Here is a 23045-nt window from a genome sequence, read left to right on the forward strand (position 1 = left end):
TATCTTTATATTTGAAGCCAGTTCAAATCTCAGAAGCTCTGGGGGTCTGATGTTGCACTGGCTTATAGTAGAGGTTTCCAGAAGGCTGGTGACTGATCCAGTGGGGCCCCGTGACCACCTGCTCTCCTCAAGTGGCTTTCCGTGTCCTCTCTGATTTCCATCCAGCCCACTCCTTGTGGGAGGTGCTGGTAGAAGCTGACCTGTCTCAAGACCGCAGCAACCTGTAACCAGCGTTGGTGCGTGTGCTGTCCAACAGGAGGGGCACGGCTCCCAGCCCTCTGACGTCAACCTGGAGTTGTCACCTGTTGTGGAGTTGGTGGGTGGAAACAGGGAGGATCTGCCCCAAGTTCAGGGCTTAGGGGAAGGGCCTGTGAGTGGGAGGACTGAGGACTTTCTACCTGGGGTTAACGGAAGACGTGTGCGGTGCGTCTGCCCGGGCAGCAGGGATCTTCACGTGGGCATGTGTACGGGGACGTGTGCGGGCTGGAGTCCTTCTTGCAGGTGAGTCCAACGGTCCATGTTATCTCTTCTTTGGACGCTGGGTTCTGTGTGCTTCACCTTAAGCTGACAGGTTGGAACCCCTCCGTTTATAGATTTTATTTTTTCAAAGCCTTTTTTTGTAAAACACTAACCTCAGCGAAGGAGAAAGAAGAAAAGGAAAAAAAAAAGCTGAGTTCAGCAGCTGTAGTTTGCTGTATTTTTCATCTTGCATCAGCAAGTTGGGACCACAAATAATCTGGTCTTACATGCTTCAGCGATGCTGCCGCTTAAGACTCGGGCCTCCTCCTAAGGCAGTGTTTTCCTGGGAGCCCGCGGCACTCCCGGTCTCTGGCCTGCTGGCTCAGGTGCGGGAGTGGGGGGCCAGGGCCGGGGGTCCCAGTGGGAGGCGGAGCACAGCAGGGAGCTCTGGCCAGCAAGGGGGTGGGTCATTAATTTCTGAACGGTTTCTGAAATCAGCTAAACATTTCCTTTTAACCAGTTTCCCCAGCCTCACGTCCTTTGTTAGTTCAGGGAAAAATGTCATTCATAATGGATGTTGCCTTGATAAATTGCTCCCGGGAAGCAGAGCGTTCTCATTAGTCTGTATAATGAGAAAGACTCCTAGTGGTGGCATAGCTGCCCAGATATTTGCCTGATGGGAAAAATACTTGTCTATGCAGTCGTTTCTGGAAGACCCAGAAGGAGGATGCTGGGGGACGAGGCTGAGAGCTAAGGTCCTCTGCAGCCTCTGTGGCTCCGAGGTGGGGGGTGTGTTCCCCAGTACTCGCCGAGCGCAGACCCGGACCCCCTGGTCCTGGTGGGTCTGGGCTGCAGGGGGCAGGCTTCTCCCCATCTCTGCCTCACCAGCCTCCTGTCCCTGCTCTCACTCCCTGCACATCTTCTCTTTTTTAATTATTCCTGGGAAAAAAAAGAGTAAACATGTGCAGGGTGAATTCTGTTTTTCAGAAGTACTTTTGCATATGTGGTTTCACTGTTTGCTTTTGCACAGGAGTTTTATTCCAGCCTTCTTCTGTGCAGGCGTCAGGGCTATTCTGACACTAAGAGGGGCAGTGATGTTTCCAGGTTTATGGCTTGTAAGCAGCGGGAGTTTTGACCCAAATACTTCACCTGATCCTGATTCCCTTTGCCCTTCTGCTTATTTGGAATGGACAGTTTCCCCGGCCTTTCTGCCCAGAGACCCATTTGATTTTCCTCTGTGGGTCCCCAAGGCACTTGTTCACGTTGAGAGTGGTGCTTAAGGATGTGTGTTAATTCTTGTAGGCCACTGGGGCCTCCTTTAGTGGATGGCTGTTACCAGAGATAGCAAAGATACTTTTCCAAGTTCCTAACAGCCACCAGGCAGGATCTGAGGAGGGGAGGGAGAGAGACCCACTCAAGGACATTTTGGGGGGCTGACCTGTCTTGGTGCCCAAGTGAATGCAGTGCCAATGCATTTTGCTCTACTATCAGCTGAATAATTTTCAGCTTATAATTTTATTTTTCAGCAGGAGGTGTTTGGAGAGTTCTTGGCTCTTTTCCTACTTAGAGGAAAGCCTTCTGTGCCTTCAGATACAGTCTCCATCCATCCATCCATCCATCCATCCATCCATCCATCCATTTATTCTTTCCTCCTTCCGTCCCTTCCCCCTTCCCCCCAAAGGCTCTTGGGTCCCTATTTGCTGTCAGGTACTCCTCTGGGCACTGAGGATTCAAACACGAATAAAGTGGTTTCTATTCTGAAAGAACTTGTAGTGTAATGGGAGGAACAAATACAAAAAATATAAATTATAATATGGTTGGTGGGGCGGACATATTAATTGGAGTTTGTGAAACATGTTTGGAGTTGGGGCAAGGCATTCCCAGAAAGTTTCCTGGAAGAGCCGGCACCTCCTGGACCGGGTTTGAAAGGGTGAATTGGAAGAAGATTTAAGGAGCACGTGGTTGGAAGAGGGCATTCCCGGCAGGAGGAGCACTGGAGGATAGGATCTGTGAAGCATCACTGTCGGGGAATGGGTACCCTTTGATATTGCTCCAGGGGTGTGGGTGGAGAGAGAGGAGGAGGGTGAGGACAGATGAGATGATGAGGTCAGCAAGATCCTGATTATAGGGGGTGGTTCTGGGGAGGAGGCAAATGAGGGGCTCTTGAAGCCCAGGACGTTTTCCTTCAGGGGCATCAGTGGGGCTGTAGTCACCAGAATCAGAAAAGCCAACGCCAGCGTGCTGCGTGGGAATCCAGGTTACTCTTCCCAGAAATGCCTAGACCTCTTTTAGGGATGAGGATGCCCCGGGTGGAGTAACTCACCCAAGCCGGTACTCCCTTGTGACTTGCAGAGCTGGGGCTTGAACCCAGGTCGTTTGGGGCCTGGGACTTTGTCTTTGTCCCTGTGCCCCTCCCCCTGGTCTGCAGTTTAGGCCAAGTTTTCTTCCATCTGTTGTGCTTCGGGAAATACAATTTGATTTAAGAAACTACCTGAATCTCTGTAACAATGTGCCACAGAATCAGAGGGTTTGCAGGGACTTCGAAGGCTGAGAAATGCATCCTGGGGAGGTCGGAGGGAGGGGAGGTGCTGGGAATAACAAAGGTAGGGAGGGATCTGGGTCTTTGAGTGGGAGGTGCTCAGCTTTTGGAATAGGAAGAAAAAGGGTTGGACATGCTTGAACTGAGAACACAAGAACTTTAGCCAACGAGGCTTCAGGTGTCAGCGTCTTAGGACCACGCGCTGCAGTGAGGGTGCTGATGTGAGATGCAGACCAGCACTGGGACCTTGCCGGCTCCTCGGCCCCCGTGGACTTGTCTGCTACCCCCGCCTTAAGGGAGGGGACCAGAAGCTTTCTTTTCCAGAGCAGGAGAGAGGGTGGCAGTGGGGAGGGAGCGAGGGAAGAAACTAACCTCACACCACCGGCCAGAACCGTATCAGCATTCAGAGAAAGTTGAAAGAAACCTTTCAGCTGGCTGGCTACCTAGCTCAAGGCTAACCACACTCTTAACACAATAATAAGTCAATCCTCACTGAATAATTAAATAGAGAGCCTTCATAAGTATTGACTTAATGTGACAGCAAGTCTATAGTGATTCGGGGTTTGCTTATGTAAACACAATCTCTTGTTCAGCTTACTTAGCAGTTCAATGAAATGGAACAGTCCTTCAATTAAAATCAAATGATGCATACGTTTAATTCTTTTCTCTTCTTACCGGGTAATAATAGGTTTGGAACATAGGTGAAGGGATTGGGGAAAAATGAAGAAAAAGGTTATCTGCCCGTCTGCCTGGGTTTTTAGAGGACATGAAGGAGTGTATCCGATGGCACCCGTCTCTCCGTCCCCGCCGGGAGACCCATGTGGGCTCGGGTTGGCTTTTGCTCCATCCAGACCCTCCCAGTCCTCTCCTAGAGCAGGCTTCGGTGGGCCACTCCAGGCGGTGTGTCATCTCTCGATGGTGGCCTGGGTCCAGTTGGTTGCGTCTGGTCAGCTAGGGTCCAGTGCTCCAACCACAGCCCTGTGCAGGGAGTTTCCTACGGACGCCCTCATGGCTAACCTGGAGGAGAGAGGGGATGCTGGGTGAGCTCCGGATTGGGTGGAAAAGGGGGGAACCAAGGAGGAAGGGGGTACCTCCCTGATTCCCTTGGGTGACATCAGAAGAGAAATAAGCCTCCTTCCTTCTGAGGCTTCAGAATGCGGGGGGGGGGGGGGGGGGAGGGGGAGGGGGTTGAGGAAGAGAGGGCTGGGGAAGGGTGGGGACGGCGGGGTGGAGGGGAAAACCCACTGGCTTTGGAGCTCAGATTCGAAGCTCGGCCTTCTGCCTTGCTGCTGTGATATTAAGTGAGTTAATTAACCTCTGCATGCCTCTATTTCCTTATCTGTCAGACAGAGGTAATGACGCTCACTGCGGAGAATTGTCAGAATAAAGCATGATGATGTGAGTGGAAGCACTTGGTGCGACTCTGTACAAATGCAGGAGGTGCTGGTTAATAGATCAGAGATGTTGCATTCCTTTGGCCTGAAGGGAGAGAGCCCTCTCTTTACACAGTGTCCCAGGCTCAGAACTGGCCTGCAGAGTCCCCTAATCTCGACAATAGCGTAGCAAGCGTTTATGGGGCGCCCACCGTGTGCTGGGCACTATCCACGCATTTACGCCCATTCCCTCATTCAGTCTTGTCCAGATCATGCAGGGAAAGTACCATTATAACCCCCACTTTGCAGATGAGGAAACGGAGGCCTGGAGAGGCTTCATGACCCAGTCAAGGTCACACAGCTGCTGAGTATCTGAGCCGAGGTTCAAATCCAGCCAGCATGACTTGATGTCAGAAGTTGGACCTCGTGGCCGGGTCTGCTTCTGCGGAGGGGCTGGGGTGGAGAGATGGGGTTCTCGAAGAATCCAGGACCTCCTGGGGAGGAGATCAAACATTTCTCCTGGCAGGTGCCTGCCGTGAGGTCATGGTCACGTCCAGAAGGGTTCAGTCTGCATTTCCCAGCGAGGTGTCAGGCTCTGTCTTCAACCCGCAGCTCCTAGGGATCGGAGCTGCCCTTCAGTGAAGGACCAGCTCTCTGAGATGGTAGCTTTGCTCTCTCAGCGTGTTTCCCTTGGGACCCAGGGTCAGTTGCAGTTTTTAAAAAAATTTATTTATTTTTTGAATTTGTGTGTGTGTGTATGTGTGTGTGTGTTTTGTTTAGGGGGGAGGTAATTAGGTTTATTTTAGTGGAGGTACTGGGGATTGAACCCAGGACCTTGTGCATGCTAGGCATGCGCTCTACCACTGATCTCTATCCTTCCCCTTTTAATTTTTTTTTTGATTGGAGATATTGGAGATTGAAGCCAGGACCTTGGGCTTGCTAAACGCGCACTCTACTGCTGAGCTGCATACCGTAGTCCCCCCAGTTGCATTTGTTGATGCTTCTGGAACCAACAACATTTTCTCTCATCAAAGATTTCAAAAAATCACTGTTTATAACAGCTCAGGATTCCTGAGGCCTCATTCAGTTAAACTTAAAGAAATAATTACCATCTGAAAGCAAGTTTATTAAATGAGAACATAATGAACAGTGTCTTCTATTAGCATCTTTTGAAATTTACTTCTGGATCTTGTCAGTTCACACACTTGCCATTTTCCCTTGTTTGTAATGAGGGCACATAAACTATATTGCCTCCTGCTTTTTATCCCTTAACATGATTGTGTGTCTGAATTTTCATATATTGGCACAATCTACGTCCTTGTTGTTTTTATTAGCGATGTGGCTTTCTGTGGCTTATCCACCTGGGCCATTTTTCTCTAAGTGAGCTGGGGGAAAGAATCCAAGGCCAAGTCCGTCTTCCTTCATGAATTGTACCATCATCCATTTTCCAAGTGGCTCCCGCCCAAGTGCTCCTGCAATCCTGCCTGTTTCACATGGTTCCACAGACCCTTTGTGGGCTTGTGTTGAGGTGGGTGTCCTTTTGAGTGTGTGGTTTTTCTGGTTGCTTTGAACTTGGACAAAGAAGATCAGATAAAAGCAGAGAGCAAAGCGAAGCAGTAGTCAAGAATTTTTCTGTTTAAAGCGACAGAGACCCAACTAGTTTAAGAAAAATTAAACAGGAATCTGTTGGCTTCCAATAAAACACAGACAGAGCAGGCGTGTATTCCAGCACTCAAATAAAAATGGGTCTCCCACTGTCTCTCCCCGCCTCTTGTTTCTGCTTCTCTCTGCAGGTTAGCTACATGTTTATCTTTCTTGTGTCTGTGAGGCTAGAACTATGGTCCCAATTTATCTGGGCTCACATCCGTGGTGTCTGACAAGCAGAAAGAAAAGAATGTCCTCCTCTGCTCCATTGGGAAAACCTCAGAGAAGGGCCTTCTTTGGCCTGGCTTGTGTTACTTCCTGATTGCAGTCAGTGTATGACCAGCCACTGTGGCCGGGAAGAGTCGTGTGGTTGGCCCAGCCTGGGTCATGTGTTTACCTGTAGCCCAGCAGAGCAGAGAGCCATGGTTGACAGCCTGTAAGAACTACTTGACCAGAGGAGGAAGTCCCCAACCCACCCCTAAGGGGAGCTGCTATGCTGGCCAGAAAGAGTAAGTGTCCACTCACACTTAAAGAATAAACAGGGATGTCCCAACACCACTTGCCAAAGAGACTGGAAGCAACCTAAATGTCCGTTGACAGATGACTAGATAAAGAAGATATGGTACACACACACACACGGGAATACTACTCAGCCATAAAAAAGAATGAAACAATGCCACTTGCAGCAACATGGATGGATTTAGAGATGGTTATACTGAGTGAAGTCAATCAGACAGAGAAAGACAAATATATGCTGTCACTTATAGTGTGGAATCTAAAAAAATGACACAAATGAACTTATTTACAGAACAGAGACTCACAGACATAGAAAACAAACTTATGGTTACTAGGAGGGAAGGGGAGGGGGAGGGATAAATTGGGGGTTTGAGTTTAGCAGATACAAACTACTATATACAGAATAGATAAACAACAAGATAAACTGTTGTGTAGACAAACTACTGTGTAGCACAGGGAATTGTAATAACCTATAATGAAAAAAATATGAAAAGGAATACACACACACACACACGTAACTGAATCACTATGCTGTACACCAGAAACTAACACAACATTGTAAACCGACTATACTTCAATTAAAAAAAAAGAATAAACGGGGAAGGAAGCCAGTGGATTGTGGATTTCATGAAACAAGTGGTGACAGTCTCCAGGAGGAGGCAGGGAAGGACGGGGGACCAGGCTGTCTGCCGTGAGCCCTGGAGGTATCAGAAAGCAGGCGTGAGGGGGAGACCCATTTCCCCTTCCTCAGCGTCACGTAACATCGAGCCCGCGTAACCGCGCCCTGCACCGCACTGCCGGCGAGGACCTCCGAAAGCCATTCCGAAGGCACGTGCGTCTGTTAGAGCCATTTCCTCTCCATTCCCAGAAATCGTCTGTGAAGCCCATCAGAAGTAATTTGCATTTCTTGGGGACCCTTCTTCCCCTCCATGAAATATTCACGTGCTCTGTTCATTAGCACGTGGCTGTGCTGGTGGCCCCCTGAAGCACTGTGAGCAGCGGTGGGTCACAGCAGCAGAGCTGGAGAAAAGACCCTGTCCTCACTGGCAGGCGCCTCGCCCTGCTGAGCTGGCTGTCGGGTGTGTGTGACTGTGTGACCCGCCTCCTAAGAGCTGCCGTGTCCTTGCTGTGAGATGCGTCTCCTTTGTGGTGGGGTTGTTCAGAAAGGTCAGTGAGATAACCATGTGTGGCTAGTAGCACGTAGATCCTCAGTAAATATTCGCTTTCTTTCCTCCTCCTCCGATGCTACGACCAGTCGAAACCATAGCAGGTACAACAGGGTAAAGGGAACTTTGTGAAGCTGACAAGGGCTTTAGACACAAAAGCCAGGTGTGGATGAGCACTGGGGTTCTGTGGAGCAATCTACCCTCGTATCCTTCCAGGCCAGACAGATTTGAGAAAGTCTGTGTGTTTGGGAAGGAGTTTACAATCTGGACCAAGGGAGGGATTCATGACCAAGAGGCGCCCATCCATTCTCTTGGCTAAGGGCAAAAAGCATGGAAGCAAGAGGTGTGTATCCAAGTGTAGCTGTATATCCGAGTGGAACTGTGTGTCTGTGTGGGGACGGGGGTATGAGTGCGTTTGGTGTGTGTGTACAGACATACTCTTAGCCATGTAACTGCGAGCCTTCCTGGGCTGTGGCCTGAAGCATTTCTCTGTTCCGCTGGCTGGGCTGGAACGTGAGCCTGTTTAAAGCTGAGACCAGGGAGTGGAGTCTGAAGGGTACCCATAAACCCAGCCTTCGTCAGAGTCATCTGGAGGGCTGGTTAAAGCACAGATTGCTGGACCCCGCCACTGGATTTCAGATCTGTTAGGTCTAGGGGGGATATGGAAAATTTGCATTTCTACTAAGTTCCCAATTTTACGCTGATGCTGTGGGTCTGTGGACCACACTTTGAGAACCCCTGAGCTGTAGGAAGCCCACCCCCTCCCTTTCTCCTCGCCCCCAAATCTGGTTGATTCCACATGTGTGGGCTGGCCTTTGCGCTGCCATCTTTGCCTCTTTGCCCTTTGCAGGAGCGCATCTGCCCATCAGATAGGGTTGCCAGATCTTAATACAGGCTACCCAGGTAAACTGGAATTCCAGATAAACAATGAAACACTGTTCAGTATAAGTACATCCCAGATGTGGAATGGGACGTACTTATACTAAAAATAATTCATTGTTGATCAGAAATTCAAATTAACTGGACATCCTGCATTTAATCTGGCAACTGTTTAATCAGATTGGGGGTCAAGTGTCTGTCTCTGCCTGTCTTGCTGCTTTCCTGTGATTGAATAGGTTGCAGCTGCTGATGAAACAGGCCCAAAGAAGGTTTGTGTGTATCGGGCAGATCCACCTGCTGCCCGGAGCTCATTTGGCAGTCTTGGTGCAGCCTCGCTGAGGTGGACCTGGCTTGTGTTCGCTGTTGGTTCTCCTGCTGGCTCTCTGTTTCTCTCTTTGTCTCTCTTTCTCTCGAGCCTTCTTTTATGCCATCCCTCTTATGGGGGCTCTTCAAGGCAGAAAGCTGAGAAGTGATGGGGCTGATTGGGGAAAAGTCTGTTTCTGCCAATGAGAGCGGAGTCCAAGAGACTGGTGACTTCACGGCGTCTGCAGGGACAAGAGGCATCTGGCTGGGAGATGGCTCAGACATCCCCAGCTGGCTCGTCACACACTGTGAAAAGGATAACATTTGCCTTGGAGACTGGACCTACCGGGACTGGGCTGATTCACTCGTGGTTGGAGCTGAGCGTCTAGGGCTGGAAGGAAACTGACACCCCTGGTCTCTGCTGCTGATGGAGGGAGCCGGCTGCCGTGGACTTGGGTGTGTCTTGAGGGAACATGAACGATCAGAGGCCTCCCGGTGACCTGGATGTGGCGTCCCCCTAAATGGCCCTTTGTCACTCTGGCTTGCCAAGCCTCCTGGATGCTGAGAATGGAGAAATAGAGGAAGAGAAAGCCCAGCCATTTCCCCCCCTTCCCTCTGCTCCTCCTGCCCCCTCCCTGTGCTCTGGGGGGAGCCGTGTGGCGCGCCGTGGGGGAGGTGGGCCACAGCCTCGGAGGCGCAAGGCGACTCTTCCCCGTGCTTGCCCCCGGCTCTGGCAAAGGGGCCTGTGCTGCTCCTCCTGTGTCCTCAGTGTGGCGTGGAGAGTGACACGGCGCTCCAGCAGGGTGACTCTGGAGCCTGGCGGAGAAAGAGGAGAGCCATCTCCCCACCTTGGCAGGGTCAACAGGTATCTTTCTTCTCCATCAGACACAGGAAAAAGCCATTCCCTGTTTGCACCTGCCAGTGGCAGGCACAATGCTGGGGACAAGACATCTGGTGGAGAAGAAAGATAAGGGCAGTGCCCCCCCCCCACCATGTACCCCAGCTCCCCCGTGTACCTCCTGGAGAGGGAGATAGGCAGGCACGGCCCACCCTGGGGATGCTGAGCACAGAGACACAACTGGCCTGCCCAAGGTCACACAGCAGGCGAGTGGCAGGCAGAGCGTGGCCATGTGACAGCTGCTCCCCCCTCTGCCAGCAGCTGGACCTGCCCCTCCCCTCCTCACTGAGGGGTCCCACTGGCCCGCAGCACCTGGTGGTGGAGCTCTTTTACCTTCTATTTCCTGGCTTGCTTCCTGTACCAGCCCCCTTTCTCCGGATGACCTTGTCTCTCTCTGCGTGGGCTTCATTTTCTCCTCATTTTCACACTTTCACTCGCCTCCAGCCTGGGGCCCAGTGACATTTTGAGAGGCCTCGTGGATGGTGAAGCTGGCAAGGTCCTCAAGGTTCCCGCTGTCAGTGACTGGAGAGCCAGCCTTGCAGAAGGGAGGCAAGGCTCTGTGTGCAGGTGGGGAGTGGAGCTTTTGGGAGGATGGAGCCAGGCTCTCAGGTCTGGACCAGTGGGCAGCTTGCTCCCTCGGGACGGTGAGCCAGCACTGACCTCTCACGCAGCCCTGGACCTGGGCCTGGTGGGCACTCTGCCCTGGCCCCATCAGCTGGGATTTCTTCTCTGACATCACATCGACATGTGTGCCATTCCCATCCTTAGTCTGTCAGTCGCGTGGCAGGGGCTCAATACATATTTGGAGACAGGATGAGTGGATGTCTGCCACTTCCTCCTCGCCCAGAGGAGTTTGGAGGAGATGGATGAAGAAATCAGTAGAGTCTGTCACTCTCGGAATGTCTGTTCCAGTTGGAGAGACCACACAGGGCGATATCAGGAAGGCTCTATGCGGTTAAGTGTGGAATTGCCTGGTCCAGACTGTAGGTGTAGTTGGAATACAGAGGTGGGAGACGTCCGCATGGCTGGTGGGGCAGGAAGGGCTTCGCGGGAGGGACTGCCGTGAGCACTGGCGAGGTGGTAGGAGGGGTCAAGCCCTAAGTGTGATCAAATGGTGTTGGAATAGACTTCTGTTTCGGCTCAGAGATGCTGTTTGAACATCTCTTTGGTGGGGAGGAGAGGGTGACTAGCATCTCTCCTGGTAATCTCGCAGCCCCCCGCCCCGAGGTGCAGGGGCTCAGTTCCGGCTTCACGCCACCCACCCGCAGCCCTCCTCCCTGCTGGGGCCTGACCGGTTCCCTTTGGCTCCTTCCACAGGGAGACATTTGGCCACAGTGAGTGACAAAGTCACTGACGGTGCTGAGTTTCCTGTGGCTGCCGGAACAAAAGGCCACAAACTGGGTGCCTTAAAACAGAAATTGATCTTTTCACAGTTCTGGAGGCCGGAAGTCCAGAGTCGGGGTGTCAGCAGAAGGGAGCACCATCCCATGCCTTTCTCCTAGCTTCTGGAGTCGCTGACGGTCCTTGCTGGTCTGGGCTTGTAGGGACGTCCCTCCAGTTGCTGCCTTGGCCCTCATGTGTGTTCTCACTGTGCGTCTGTGTCTCTTCTGTAAGGACACCAGACGCTGGATGTTGGGCCCGCCCCAGTCCACTGCTCATCTTGGCTGCATCTGCAGAGAGTTTATTTCTGAGTAAAGTCATGTTCATAGGTACCAGGGGTGAGGACTGCAACGTAGCTCTTGGGGTGACACAGTTCAGCCCACGCTAGCTGTTTAGAGATTTTGATTTGTTTGCCTCCAAATCCCCTTTGCTATGAAAGTCTGTGTCCCCTGCTGGCCCCCCGACAGGTGTCTGGAGGTCTGGGCCGTGGGCAGCGACCACCCCCCACCCCACATCACCCCATTCATCGATCTTTTCTCGAACTTGCTGGTTCACGGAGCGGGGTGGGTGTGGGTCTTGCTGTTTAAGACCAAGTCTTATTCTGTAGGGTTTGGTGGCTTGGTTGGAGATGCTGCTTTTCCCTGTTTGGGGGACTGTTTGAGGAGACAGAGGGTGTATTTATGGGCAGGACAGAGGGCCGAGACACTGCAGATTGACAAGGTACCTCTACAGAGGAGCAGGATGTGGGCGGCGGGACCGGCCGGAAGGGGCAGCCCCAGTTGTCCGTGTTCTGGGCCGGAGTCCTGGCTCCATGGCTCACTAGTCCTGCGGTCTCGGGCCAGTCAGTCAGCTTCCTCCTCTGTGAAGTGGGATCATGGTAACAACCGCTTGACAGATCTCACAGAGTTTCTGTGAAGATTACATGATAAAAGGTAGACATGGAAGGACCTCTTCTTAGGTAATGTTTTTATGGTCGTCAGTGATGCATGACGTAAAACTGACCCTTTTCTCCACGTTTAAGTGTCCAGCTCAGTGGCTTTAAGAGCACTCACGTTGCTATGCAATCACCACCACCATCCATCTCCAGAACTTTTTCATCTCCCCAAACCGTGAAAATACTTTTTCATCTCTAAACTGAGAGCACTTTTTATTCATTTGATAAATAAGGAAAATGAGTCCTCAAGAAGCAAGGGCCCCTCTGAGGGCTCCCAGCGCGTTCGGGGCGGGGCTGAGGTGAGACCCCGCCCCCAGCTCGCAGCTGGGAGCTCATCTTCCATCTCCTGCACCTGCTGCCCCTGCAGGTTGTGGGGGTCTGTTTGCATGAGGCCTCACTGGGGTCACATCCCTCTGGAGAGCTTCCTCCTTCTCCCAAACCCCATCCCCCAGGACCGTGGGCCCTGCAGGCGAACCAGGATTTGTCCCCTAGTGGGACCCACGCAGCCGCCTGTGTGGAGGGTTTCTTCTTTGATGGTCCTGGTTCCTGTCAACCTCTTGTCTGTCTGTCTGTCTCTACCTGCTCCTTCGTCATATGGACGGAGTTCCAGTGGAGAAGCTGGGGAGCTGGATTCAGGGTGATCTCTGGGATGGCTTTGTGAGCTACCTCGTGGTGCAGACAGAGCACAGGCAGGGAGGCAGATGGCCTGGGTTCTGGTCCTTCGTGTGGCTACCACGGTGTTCTCACCGAGCCCGTGTTGTCGAATTCCTGCAGTGTGCCCATCATGGGGAAAGTACCCGTGAACAAGACCTTAGTGCTCGCTGCCTGCAGCTGCTGTGAAACGTACATGATGTGGCAAAGGGCACCCGCCTGTAGGAAGCCATGGCAGGTGGGGAGGAAGGCGATGCCCCCAGCCAGGCTGGTGGTAGAACCCCGGGGCTAGGGCGCTAGGGCAGGGGGAAGAAGGAAGGAGAATGGCCGTGCAGGTTAGGCTTGCGTGCCCTGGGCCCCTCATGCCCCTCGACGTCCCGGTGCTGGGGGCTGGGGACAGACCCGGGTAAGACAGTGGCTGCCTTCAGGCGGCTCACGGTCGAGTGGGGAACACAGAGCTGCGTGCCGGTGATTCTGAAGGCACTTCATCCATGCCGACAGAGGAATGGATGATGACAGGTTACATTACCAGGGGAAGGAAAGGCTGATTTTGCCTCGCGGGATGGGGATGCTGGTGGAGGGACGGCAGGGGAGGCTTTGCTTTGGTTTAATACAGAGGAGACAGGTCAGGAATACCCATGAGATGTCTCAGCCCATGGGGTGGGGTGGGGGGCCACTGCTGTTTTAACCTCCCTAGAGGCTGCCCCTTTGCCCACCAGATGGATCCTGTGAGGTGGCTGGACAGGGATTTTTGTATCCATTCTGTGGGTGGGAGTAGTGATGTGCTGAAAGACTTGGGAGCAGAGCCCTGGGTCCTGCCTGGGTCCTGCCTGGGTCCCAGGTGTTCTCAGCAAACCCACCCCGGGTACCCTCTGTGTTTCCCTGACTGAGACCCACGCAGAGCGGGCCTGGCATCAGCTGGGTGCCTGGCTCTCCAGGAAGTCTGGTCCTCAAAGGCCTTCTAGCCTAAAGCCCCCCAAAGCCTGGTGGTCTCCCTGGCTTCCTGCAGCTCTGGGAGGCTCCTGGAGGGCAGCCCACTAACCTGCTCTCTCCAACGGGTCTTCTCCTGACACCAGGTCCCGGCTGGCCGACTTCCACGCCAATTGTCGGGCCTCCTACCAGACGCTCACCAGCTGCCCGACCGATAATTACCAGGCGTGCCTGGGCTCCTATGCCGGCATGATTGGTAAGCCGCCCCGCCTGGGCTCTCCGTGGCTCCCAGCTGCTCCAGGTTCAGACAGAGGCCGAGGCCCAGCTTGGGGCCAGCACGTGAACAGCTTGCCCTTCTCTGCACGGTTTCAGAGAGCTGTGATGGAGGCCGGAGCAGAAGCCAGCTCTTTATCACGGGGGAGGAGGCCCCAGGGGCCTCAGGAGGCTTCTGAAATTAGAAGAAAGTGTAGCATTCCTTCCCTGACACAAGCAGTTTCCGTGAACCATCTTATTTAATTCTCACAGCAGGGGTTGGTGTCTCCACTTTACAGGTGGGGAAACTGAGGCTTAGGGAAGCTAAGTAACTTGTGAAGGCTCACCCCACTACTCCATGTCGGTCCTGGGGTCCAAGCCCAGGAATGAGCCACGGTCTTCCTGACTCAAGGACGCACCCTCTGCTTGTTGGCACAGGAGAAAGCGAGGGCCCGTGCTCTGGGAGGGGGCTCCTGGGTGTCCCCTCTACTGTCCTGGTCTGTCCTCTATGCCATGCCCCACCCCGCCCCCTGCCGACCCCTTGATTTGGATCATGAGCTGGGCTGTGTGTTTAGGGGACAGGTGGGAGGGAGAGAGGGGTCCCAAGCCTCTTTTCTGTTGTGTCTGGGGTCTGGGGGCCCGAAGGGAAGTCTTACTGCCCCTCGCTCCTCTCTCCCTGCCCAGGGTTTGATATTACACCCAACTACGTGGACTCCAACCCCACTGGCATCGTGGTGTCGCCCTGGTGCAGCTGTCGTGGGAGCGGAAACATGGAGGAGGAGTGTGAGAAGTTCCTCAGGGACTTCACCGAGAACCCGTGCCTCCGTGAGTCCTGTGGTGTCCCCCGCACCCCGGGAGCCCTCCCGCCCTTCACATCCCAGGGGACCCTGGAGCTCTGCCCCCGCCTTTCCCTCCTTCCCCCTGGGTGACCGATGACATCTGTGGGGCTTCCCCCGCATGGCGGTTGCTGACGTGGGCTTTGTGCCCTTGGAGAGTCACGGCAGAGCTGTCAGGAGGCCAGCCTGCGTTCCCACTGGAGGCCTTCAGCCTCTGTTAAGTCAAGGCCAAAGTTTTCTGGTCTATTACCCTGACAGTTTCAGCCAGGTTCCTTTGGGGACAGCCCTGTGGTGGGGGTCTCAGTACCTGCCACTGCTCCTTTTAAGGACTGATTTCCCCTTGGAACTGGACTTTGAAATCATCAAACTCAGTCCCGAGGCTGGAGAGTGAGAGGTCAGCCGCAGGCTCCGTCTGCCTGGTCCTTCTGGTCTGACACCCTTGCTGCCCGCACCTGTCTGAAGATCTCCTCCCCTCTGCCTTCCCTCCTTTCTTTCTTCCGTCCATCTGTCCATCCACCCTTTCTGACGGGGGGTTGGGGGTGGAAGTCACGGTGCCTGTCATTGGGCAGCTTGCCGTCCGGAGGAGATGTCGTCAGGGGGTCAAGATGATCACAGTGCGAGAGGAACAGTGCAGGGGTGGAGGTCTGCACGGGGCTCTTCAGGAGCTGAGGGTGGGGATACCAGGTCAGCCTGGAGGAGGGGGCCTCTGAAGGTATGCCAGAGGCTGACCCCCTGGGGGATCGCTGGGCACCCATCAGCTGAAGAGGCAGGGAGGGCCTGCCAGTCCACCCTGGGCAGAGGTGGGCTGTGGAACTGCAGACCACTTAGCCTTGCACAGAGCACAGGCATGCCCAGGGCCATCTGCACAGGTGGCGAGAGCCCTCCTCACGCGGGGCCTTGCAGACCTGAAGGCGTTTGGATCTTAGGGTCCTGCAGGTGGCGGGGCTGGTGTGCGGGTCACTGAAGGGGTGTCACAGGTGGTCATATCCGGTGTCGGAAGGCTCACTCTTGGGTTCTGGTGTGGAGGGGGTGGGGGTAGGGGTGTGGTCCTCGCAGGTGACAACACCGAGTCTGCTGAAGGATGCAGTAGGTGCTCACAGGAGAAGACAGTGCCCGCTGAATCAGAGCAGTGGAGGCAGGGTGGAGTGGAGGGGCGGAGAGACCTCTCTCTAGGCGGTGGGTTCGGGAAGTGTCCTGGGCGACTCAGGTTTCAGACATGGGAGACCTGGGTGGAGAGAGATGGCACCTTCAGTGCTGGAAACACAGGGGGCCAGTGTTGGGATGGGAGGGCGTGGTGTCTCGTTCAGGTGGTGATGGGATGAACTCGAGGTGCATCTATAGGATGGATACTTGGGGACACAGTTTTGTCCAAGATGCCCCATTAGTTAGTTGGTCCTGAGTGAATTCGTGTAACTGATCGTGTGGGGGTGGGTGAGGCCACCTGGGGAGGGGGGCTGCGTCTGGGGCCACCAGAATGTCAGCAGCAGCAGGGAGGGAGGCCCAGAAGCATCTGAGCTGGTGGGGGAGCCAGGAGAACATGTGCCTAGAGGGCTGGGGGTGGGGAGGCTCCTGAAGGGGTCGTGGTCTGCAGCGCTGAATGCAGCCTGCCGAGAAGACGGGGCTCGGGCTCAGCGCTCTGGGCGCTGTCCGCTCCTCCCCTCCCAGCTCCCCAGGCTCCCGCTGCTCCTCCTCCTCTATTTTTCTTCTTCCCTCCTCATCCAGTGCGTTTCCTTCTATTCCAGTTTCTCTTTTCCACCTTCCCTCGTGCTATTTTCTTCTCTAGATGTGAGACTTTGTTCGGTATCTGAAAGGGAGCTTCAGCAAAGTTAGCTTGGGCGAGTTCCAACCTGCCCCCAGCCCTGGGTTGTTACCGGGAGGGTCACAGTTGGGATGGCGAGGGGCAGAGTGATGGAGGTGGCCCTTGATTTCTCTGTGTCTGCCTGCTCTCTCCCCCCACAGGGAACGCCATCCAGGCCTTTGGCAATGGCACAGATGTGAACCTGTCCCCTAAAAACCCCTCATTCCAGGCCACGCAGGCCCCTCGGGTAGAGAAAACGCCTTCTTTGCCAGATGACCTCAGTGATAGCACCAGCCTGGGGACCAGCATCATCACCACCTGCACCTCTGTTCAGGTGAGGGACCACGCCGCTGGGGAAATGGAGCCGGGGTGGGCTGAGGGCTTAGAGGAGCACCAGGTGCCAGAGGCAGGGTGGGAAATTAGACTGGGAACTGGGGACAGGGCACACAAGTTCCTCTGTTTGGGTCAGGGCCTGAGAGGCAGAAAGAGCTGGCGGGGGCTAGTTATCCGTGCATTCGTTCACTTTGCATCACCTTGCAAGCATCAGACACCTGTTCTGTCACAGGGCTGTGCTAGACACCACGGGGGTGCCGGAGGAAGGTCACGGTTACCATTTATTAACCATCTGCTAATTACCAGGTACTGTGCTAGTAGACTCTGCCTATTGTATGGAATTCTCACACAATGAGCTGGGATTCTAGTTTTACACACAGGAAACTATAACCCAGGGATGTTAGGCGGCACACCCAAGGTCACACAGCTGGCTGGTGGTGGAATAAGATTTCAAACCTGCATCTGACTCCCAAACCTGTGATGATCATTTGTTTGTCTGCATCCATCCCTCCCTCCACCCACCCACCCACCCACCCACCCATCCATCCATCCATCCATCCATCCACCCACCCATCCAACGTGTGTTAGGTAGTCACTGTGTGCAAGCTCTTATGCGAGATGCTGGGGAGACATTGGGGAATGAGGCTGACATGGTCCTGTCCTGTTTTGTGGTCCTTACAGTCTTGTCGAGGGTCAAACAGTTCAACGAGTACCAGACTTGGGCTCCAATCAGTACCACAATAGGGGACGACATGGGTGGTACAGGGGACACACATCCGGGGCTCCCCACTCAGCCTTCTCTCTGCCGAGCTGCGCTCTTGCCGTCACGCCATTTGCTACAGTAGATTCTTGGCTTAGGAGGTTGGTTCTAGTCAGACCCTCCAACCTGCCACACACACACACACACACAAACATCTAGAACAAAATGTTTAAAAGAGAACCTAATGCAGAATATAAGGGAGAACAGAAGAGGGCGGGAACAGCGAGGTGTGGGTGGTGGGTCATAGGGGATGTTTTGGCAGGAGTTGGGGCTGGAATTGCTAGCGAGGTTGCTGGGGTCTGGAGCCCAGCCCGTGGTGGGGGGCGCAGGGTAGGCAGCTGTGGGGGTGGGGAACACAGGCCTAGCCCTGTGCAGCAATGGTGACATCAGTCTGAATGAGCTGGGCTCATGGGGTCACCAGTGGGCACGCACTACAAATGTAGTTTCAGTCTTGCAGGATGTGTAAGTCCCGGAGAGCTGGTCACAGCGATGTGACTGTCGTTAACAATATTGTGCTGTGTGCTTGAAATTTGCTGACCTTAGATGCTCTCACCACAAAAAAGAAAAAAAAAAAAGGAAAATGGCAGAGGTGCGAAGTGATGGATGTGGTGATTGCCTCGTGACGAATATTTCACAATGTATGTGTATATCAGGTCATCAGGTTGTGCCCCTGAAATGGATACAATTCTCAGTGGTCATTCGTAACTTCCATAAAGCCAGAAATAAAGGCAGAAGGCATTCGGAGTGCCCGGATGAGACCTGAGCAGGGGTGAGGCCTGGTGGAACCCGTCACACCACAGCAGCCGGTGCTGGTGCCCGTCCTGCTTGGGAAGCCCGCCCCCTCCCTCCCCAGTGGGCACCCTGTGCTGTTAACAGCTGACCTCCAAGTGCCCTCCAGTCAGTCCCAGCGTGGGCCCCTCCACGCCCCGCTTCCCTCCATTAGGCTGCCCCTCCTGACTTGGGCTGAGGGGCTGTGTCACCCTTGGGCGGCCCCTAATTACACTGGGCATGCTTGAGCGGCTGCCGGCAGGGCTGAGGGTGGCTCCGCAGACGGTACCGGCTCAATTTCATGCTAGAGTGGCGGGCAGCCCGGCCGGCCAGGGCTGGGCCACCTGTCAGGAGACTGGGCTCCGGCTTGGTCCACATGTCCCTCTGGGGACTGCCAGCCCCCCTCCCCAGCCCCTCGGGGCTGGCTCACCTGGGGAGATGCCCACTCAGCAGGGGGCTGGGGACCTTCCCTGAGGCTGTCACTGAGTCACAGTGGGCGTGGAAAAGTTCAAAGCGGTGGCCTCGTGCCCACTGCAGGCCCCTTGGTGCCTGATGACTCTGATCCCCCCCCCCCCCCCCCGTTTCCCTCTAGCAGTTTGCTAAACTGTTGCCTGGTTTCTTTCAGCCCCAGCCTGGTTTTCTGCAGACTCACCACCGTCTGGGAGCTTGTCTTCCACTTGGCTTGATTCCAGTGGAGTTCACGCACGACCTGTGTGTGAGATGAGTGTGTGTGGGTCCCTGCATACGTGTTAGGTGTTTTGAATCCCGGGGGGGCTGCCTGGCAGGGGTATCGCCTAGGCCTGGCTCCAGTGACGGTCCATTCGGGTCTACGGACTGAGTCACTGTAGGCAGGACAGCCAGGACGGCCTTCGCAGGAGGAAAGGAAGAGAAGGAGCCCTCAGAGGGGCCCACCCACCACCAGCCCCTGCCCCGGCTCCTCTCACAGGCACTGGCAGGAAAGGGCCTCTGATTCTGTTTTAATTACAGTCTTTTTAATGAGCACCTACTACTCCTTGCCAGGTGCTGGGACTGCAGAGGGAATTAGCCCGGGTGCCCACCCCCCAGCTCGGCTGGAGGCTGGCCTGGGGGGTGGGTCTGTCTTCCCCGCCACACTGCCGGACGCCCTCCCCAGCTCTGCTAGCTTGGAAGGGCTCTGTGGTGGCTGTTGTGGGGTCCTTGGGAGTGACAGCCACCCATGCTACATAAGGGAGTCCCTGAGTGAGGGCGGAGACTGGAAGCTGAGCTGGGTGGGAGGGAGGGTGGGGGAGGCTGTGCACCCCAGACAGCCCTGGAGAGAGAGGCAAGGCCACTTACCTCTGTCCCCATCCACAGGCGGGCTCTTGGGAAGCCTTAGGGACCCTATTCACTGCCCCAGGGATGGCAGCCAGCTGGGGACCCCAATGTTACGATGCATGGGCCCTGTGAGATTTCCTCCCTGAAACCCAGAGGATGCAAGCCCCATGAGGACAGTGACTTGTCCACAGCCCCCGCCCCTGGCTCCTGGACAGTCTTCTTCTGGCTTCACTGAGCTGCCTCCTCCTCCACATCTGCTCCCCAAAAGACGTTCCCACAGTGGGGTGGGGGCTGGCCTGGGGGAACTCTGTCCCATCGAGGGGCTGCTGGGCAGGAATGGGAGTGTCTTAGACACCAGAGAGAAGCCAGGAGCTTGGGGGCCCCCAGCTGGCCCACAGGCTTCCCCTCCTGCCCGTGATCCCCTCTCTAGTTGGCTCTCTGGGACTTGGAGAAGGTGTGGCAGGACCTGCAGGACGGTCTCTCCCTCTGTTCCTGCTATACACGGGTGCATGCGCGCGTGCACACACACACACCCCCTGTGTGAATTCCCTCCCTCCTGATGGTCCCCAGAGCAGGAAATCTGTAGGAGGTGGTCCATCCTGTACCCTCGTCCACGGCCCTTTGTTCTGAAGCCCAGCGGGGCATCCCCGGTGGAGTCCTGAGGGCCAGGCTGAGCACGGTGCCGCCCTTGCACTTGTCGGTCCCTCTGGGCGAAGGGCCGCTCCCAGCCCTCCCTTCCCGCCTCTGCTCTTTAGTCCTACGCAGTGTTATGTCCTGGGTGGCCTCCCTGACTCTGCTCAAGGAGGACTCGCTTAGGGCTCCCTGTTGCCTCGCTCCGGCCCCCATCACGATGTGTTCTGCTCTCACCACCAGGAGAGCATCCCTGGGGAGGGGCTGCATCTCACCCCCTTGGGAGCCCTTATGACTGAGTGCACAGTGCCCAGCGTGGGGTAGGTGCTCCACGCAGGTTGAGAGAAAGAGCCCAGAGTCCCTGATTCGTTGGATTTTTTGGAACTTCCTGCTCTCTGTTCTAGCGAATGGTCTGTTCTGTTGCCCGCAGGCAACCCTGTTCAGCCTTCCTCCCTCTCATAGACGCCTTCTGTGGCTGAGAGGGTAGGATGGGAGCCGGCTTTCTGTGGAGGATGCGGGAAGACTGGGTAGGTGACTCTTGTCGCCTGGTGGGCCCTGGGCTGGGGCGGGGCCGGGGGGCAGGGCAGACGGGCAGTGGGTTTGCGCTTTCCCTGGCCCTGTTTGTTTCCAGCGTCCTTGGCACTCCCCGCAGGCTGCTCTGGGCCGGTTTTCAGGGCCGGGTCAGATAACCTGGAGGCTCAGCTCTCCTTGTCTGCACCAGCCAGTTTCTGCTCTCACCCTTGGTACCGCCCATCCCATCTGGGGGATTAGAATGGGTTTATAGGGGCTGCCATGAGCCGCCCTCACCACCCGCCTGCAGCAGACTGAGCAGCCGACAGCCACCTCCGTCTCCTCCTCCTCCCTGTTCCCTGGATGGGTCTCTTATCTGGCACACGGGCCAGTGGCCATCACCGCATGGGACCCAGAGGGCCGTCAGTGTGCCTGTGCGCCTATGAGGCACCCATTTCTGACTTACAAATTTGGTTTGTTTCAAAGCTTTGAGAGGCTGGAGCACTCCTTCTTTTCTTCCCTCCCTCTGGTTCCCCTTTGTAGCCCTTCACTTACTCATCCATCATACATTCTTACTGCACATCAGTCTGTGCCAGGCACCGAGGCTGACGAGCATCCTGGGCCAGTAGCTTGGACGGACAGGGTGCACAGTCAGATAATTACGGGGCAGGAAGTGACAGGCACACCGGGAAGACTGATAAGGTGTTAGGGGATCCAGAGGAGGGAGGCTGCTTTGGGCTGGGAGTGGAAGCACAGGGCTCATGGGCCAGGTGAACCCTGCCGCTTGGAGGAAGTGGGAGAATTGAGCAGGTAAAGACACAGAGATGCGGAATTGGGTGGGGTGGGCAAGGAGAGCGCAGAGGCAGGGAGTCAGGGCAGTGCAGAGCCAGCTGAGGACGAATCTGGCCTGCTGCCTGCTTGGGGAAATTAAGTTTTGCTGGAACACAGCCACACCCTGTGTTGTCCGTGTGCTGCGGGCAGAGTGGCGTCAGGACAGATGCTACGGCCGGCAAAGCCTAAAACAGTCATTCACTGGCTTTTTGTAGAAAACGTTTGCCTCCCTCTGACCTAGAGGACACAGGCCACGGGTTTGGGAGGACACAGAGTTCAGATATGGAAGGAGAGGGTGAGGAATGAAACCTGATTTGCAGGTTGAAGTGGGGAGTGTGGAGAGGCTATTGAAGGCCTTTGAACAGGGAGTGTCTTGATGAGAACCGTGATTTGGGAAGATAATCTGACAGCAGGTGGGGATTGGTTGTCAAGGGAGAGAGGCTGGGGGACCCGTTAGGAGATCTTTGCGATAGTTGATAGTCATCAGAGGTAAGAAAGGTGGGGTTGTACCAGGTGGACGGCAGGGAGTGGAGGAGGATGAAGAGATGTGAGTTACCGGAGGTGGGTGTGTGCAGAAGGGAGGCGGCCAAGGGCTCTGAGATTTGGGGATGGGGCCAGGAACAGAAGCAGGGGACACAGGAGAGGGTGGGCCAGCTCCCGCCAGAGGTTTTCCCTTTGAGACAACACTGGACCTGGTCCCTGGCACCTGGACCAGACCGGCAAGACTCTGGGACTCCGAGACCCACGCAGCTTTGGGAATGTGAACAGAGGTGGCGAGGCAGAGGAGGAAGATGATAATTTCCTTCCAACTTCCTGGGCAAAGGGCTCCTCTGGGAGGAATTTCTGAAAGGATGAACCTTGTCTTTGCTTCCATTCTCCCTCCCTGTGCCCACCACCAAGACAGTCAGGTGAGATGGACACCGGGAGTGGCCTTAGCAGGGTGTGGCCTCAGGGGACAGCCTGCAGCCTGGGGGGCTTGGGGGGGACGCAGCCTCTTTCCCACCTCCCGCTTACTGAACTGGTGGGAGGTGACTGCGGCTGTTTATTTATTTCTCTCATCGGGGTGTGAGCAGGGCTGTGACTGGCTCATCTTTGGAACCCCTGTGGGGAGTGGTGGGAGAGTTACTGACGAGGGAGGCGGTGGGTGAGTTTGAGCTTAAAGCTTCGCCGCTCGGTAGTGGAACCTTTCTGTCTGCGTCTCCGGAACCCACCACTTTCAGAAGAGTTGGCTGATGGGCGAACACCAGCACTGACCTGTGTGTCCAGGGTGGGTGAGGGGGCCTGGGGTTTGCCTTTGGGGAGGTTCCTGCAGTCTTTACTTCCTCACTGTTTGCTCTGCTTTCTGGACGTCAGGTGGAGGGG

At 55.2% G+C, this 23045-nt stretch overlaps 1 protein-coding gene across 2 annotated transcripts in view; it reads left to right on the forward strand.

Annotated features, from left to right (window-relative positions):
* The window catches only part of GFRA2 (GDNF family receptor alpha 2), an 82648-nt gene that overhangs the window by 55097 nt on the left and 4506 nt on the right, over positions 1-23045 (forward strand). For both annotated transcript variants that reach the window (XM_045516683.2, XM_010955016.3), the window contains 3 exons: positions 13819-13928; positions 14609-14749; positions 16720-16892. In XM_045516683.2, the coding sequence (XP_045372639.1) occupies positions 13819-13928; positions 14609-14749; positions 16720-16892 (424 nt within the window). The remainder of the gene's footprint in view (positions 1-13818; positions 13929-14608; positions 14750-16719; positions 16893-23045) is intronic.

The sequence above is a fragment of the Camelus bactrianus genome, chromosome 31 (genome assembly GCF_048773025.1).
Source record: "Camelus bactrianus isolate YW-2024 breed Bactrian camel chromosome 31, ASM4877302v1, whole genome shotgun sequence".
Taxonomy (NCBI): Eukaryota; Metazoa; Chordata; class Mammalia; order Artiodactyla; family Camelidae; genus Camelus; species Camelus bactrianus.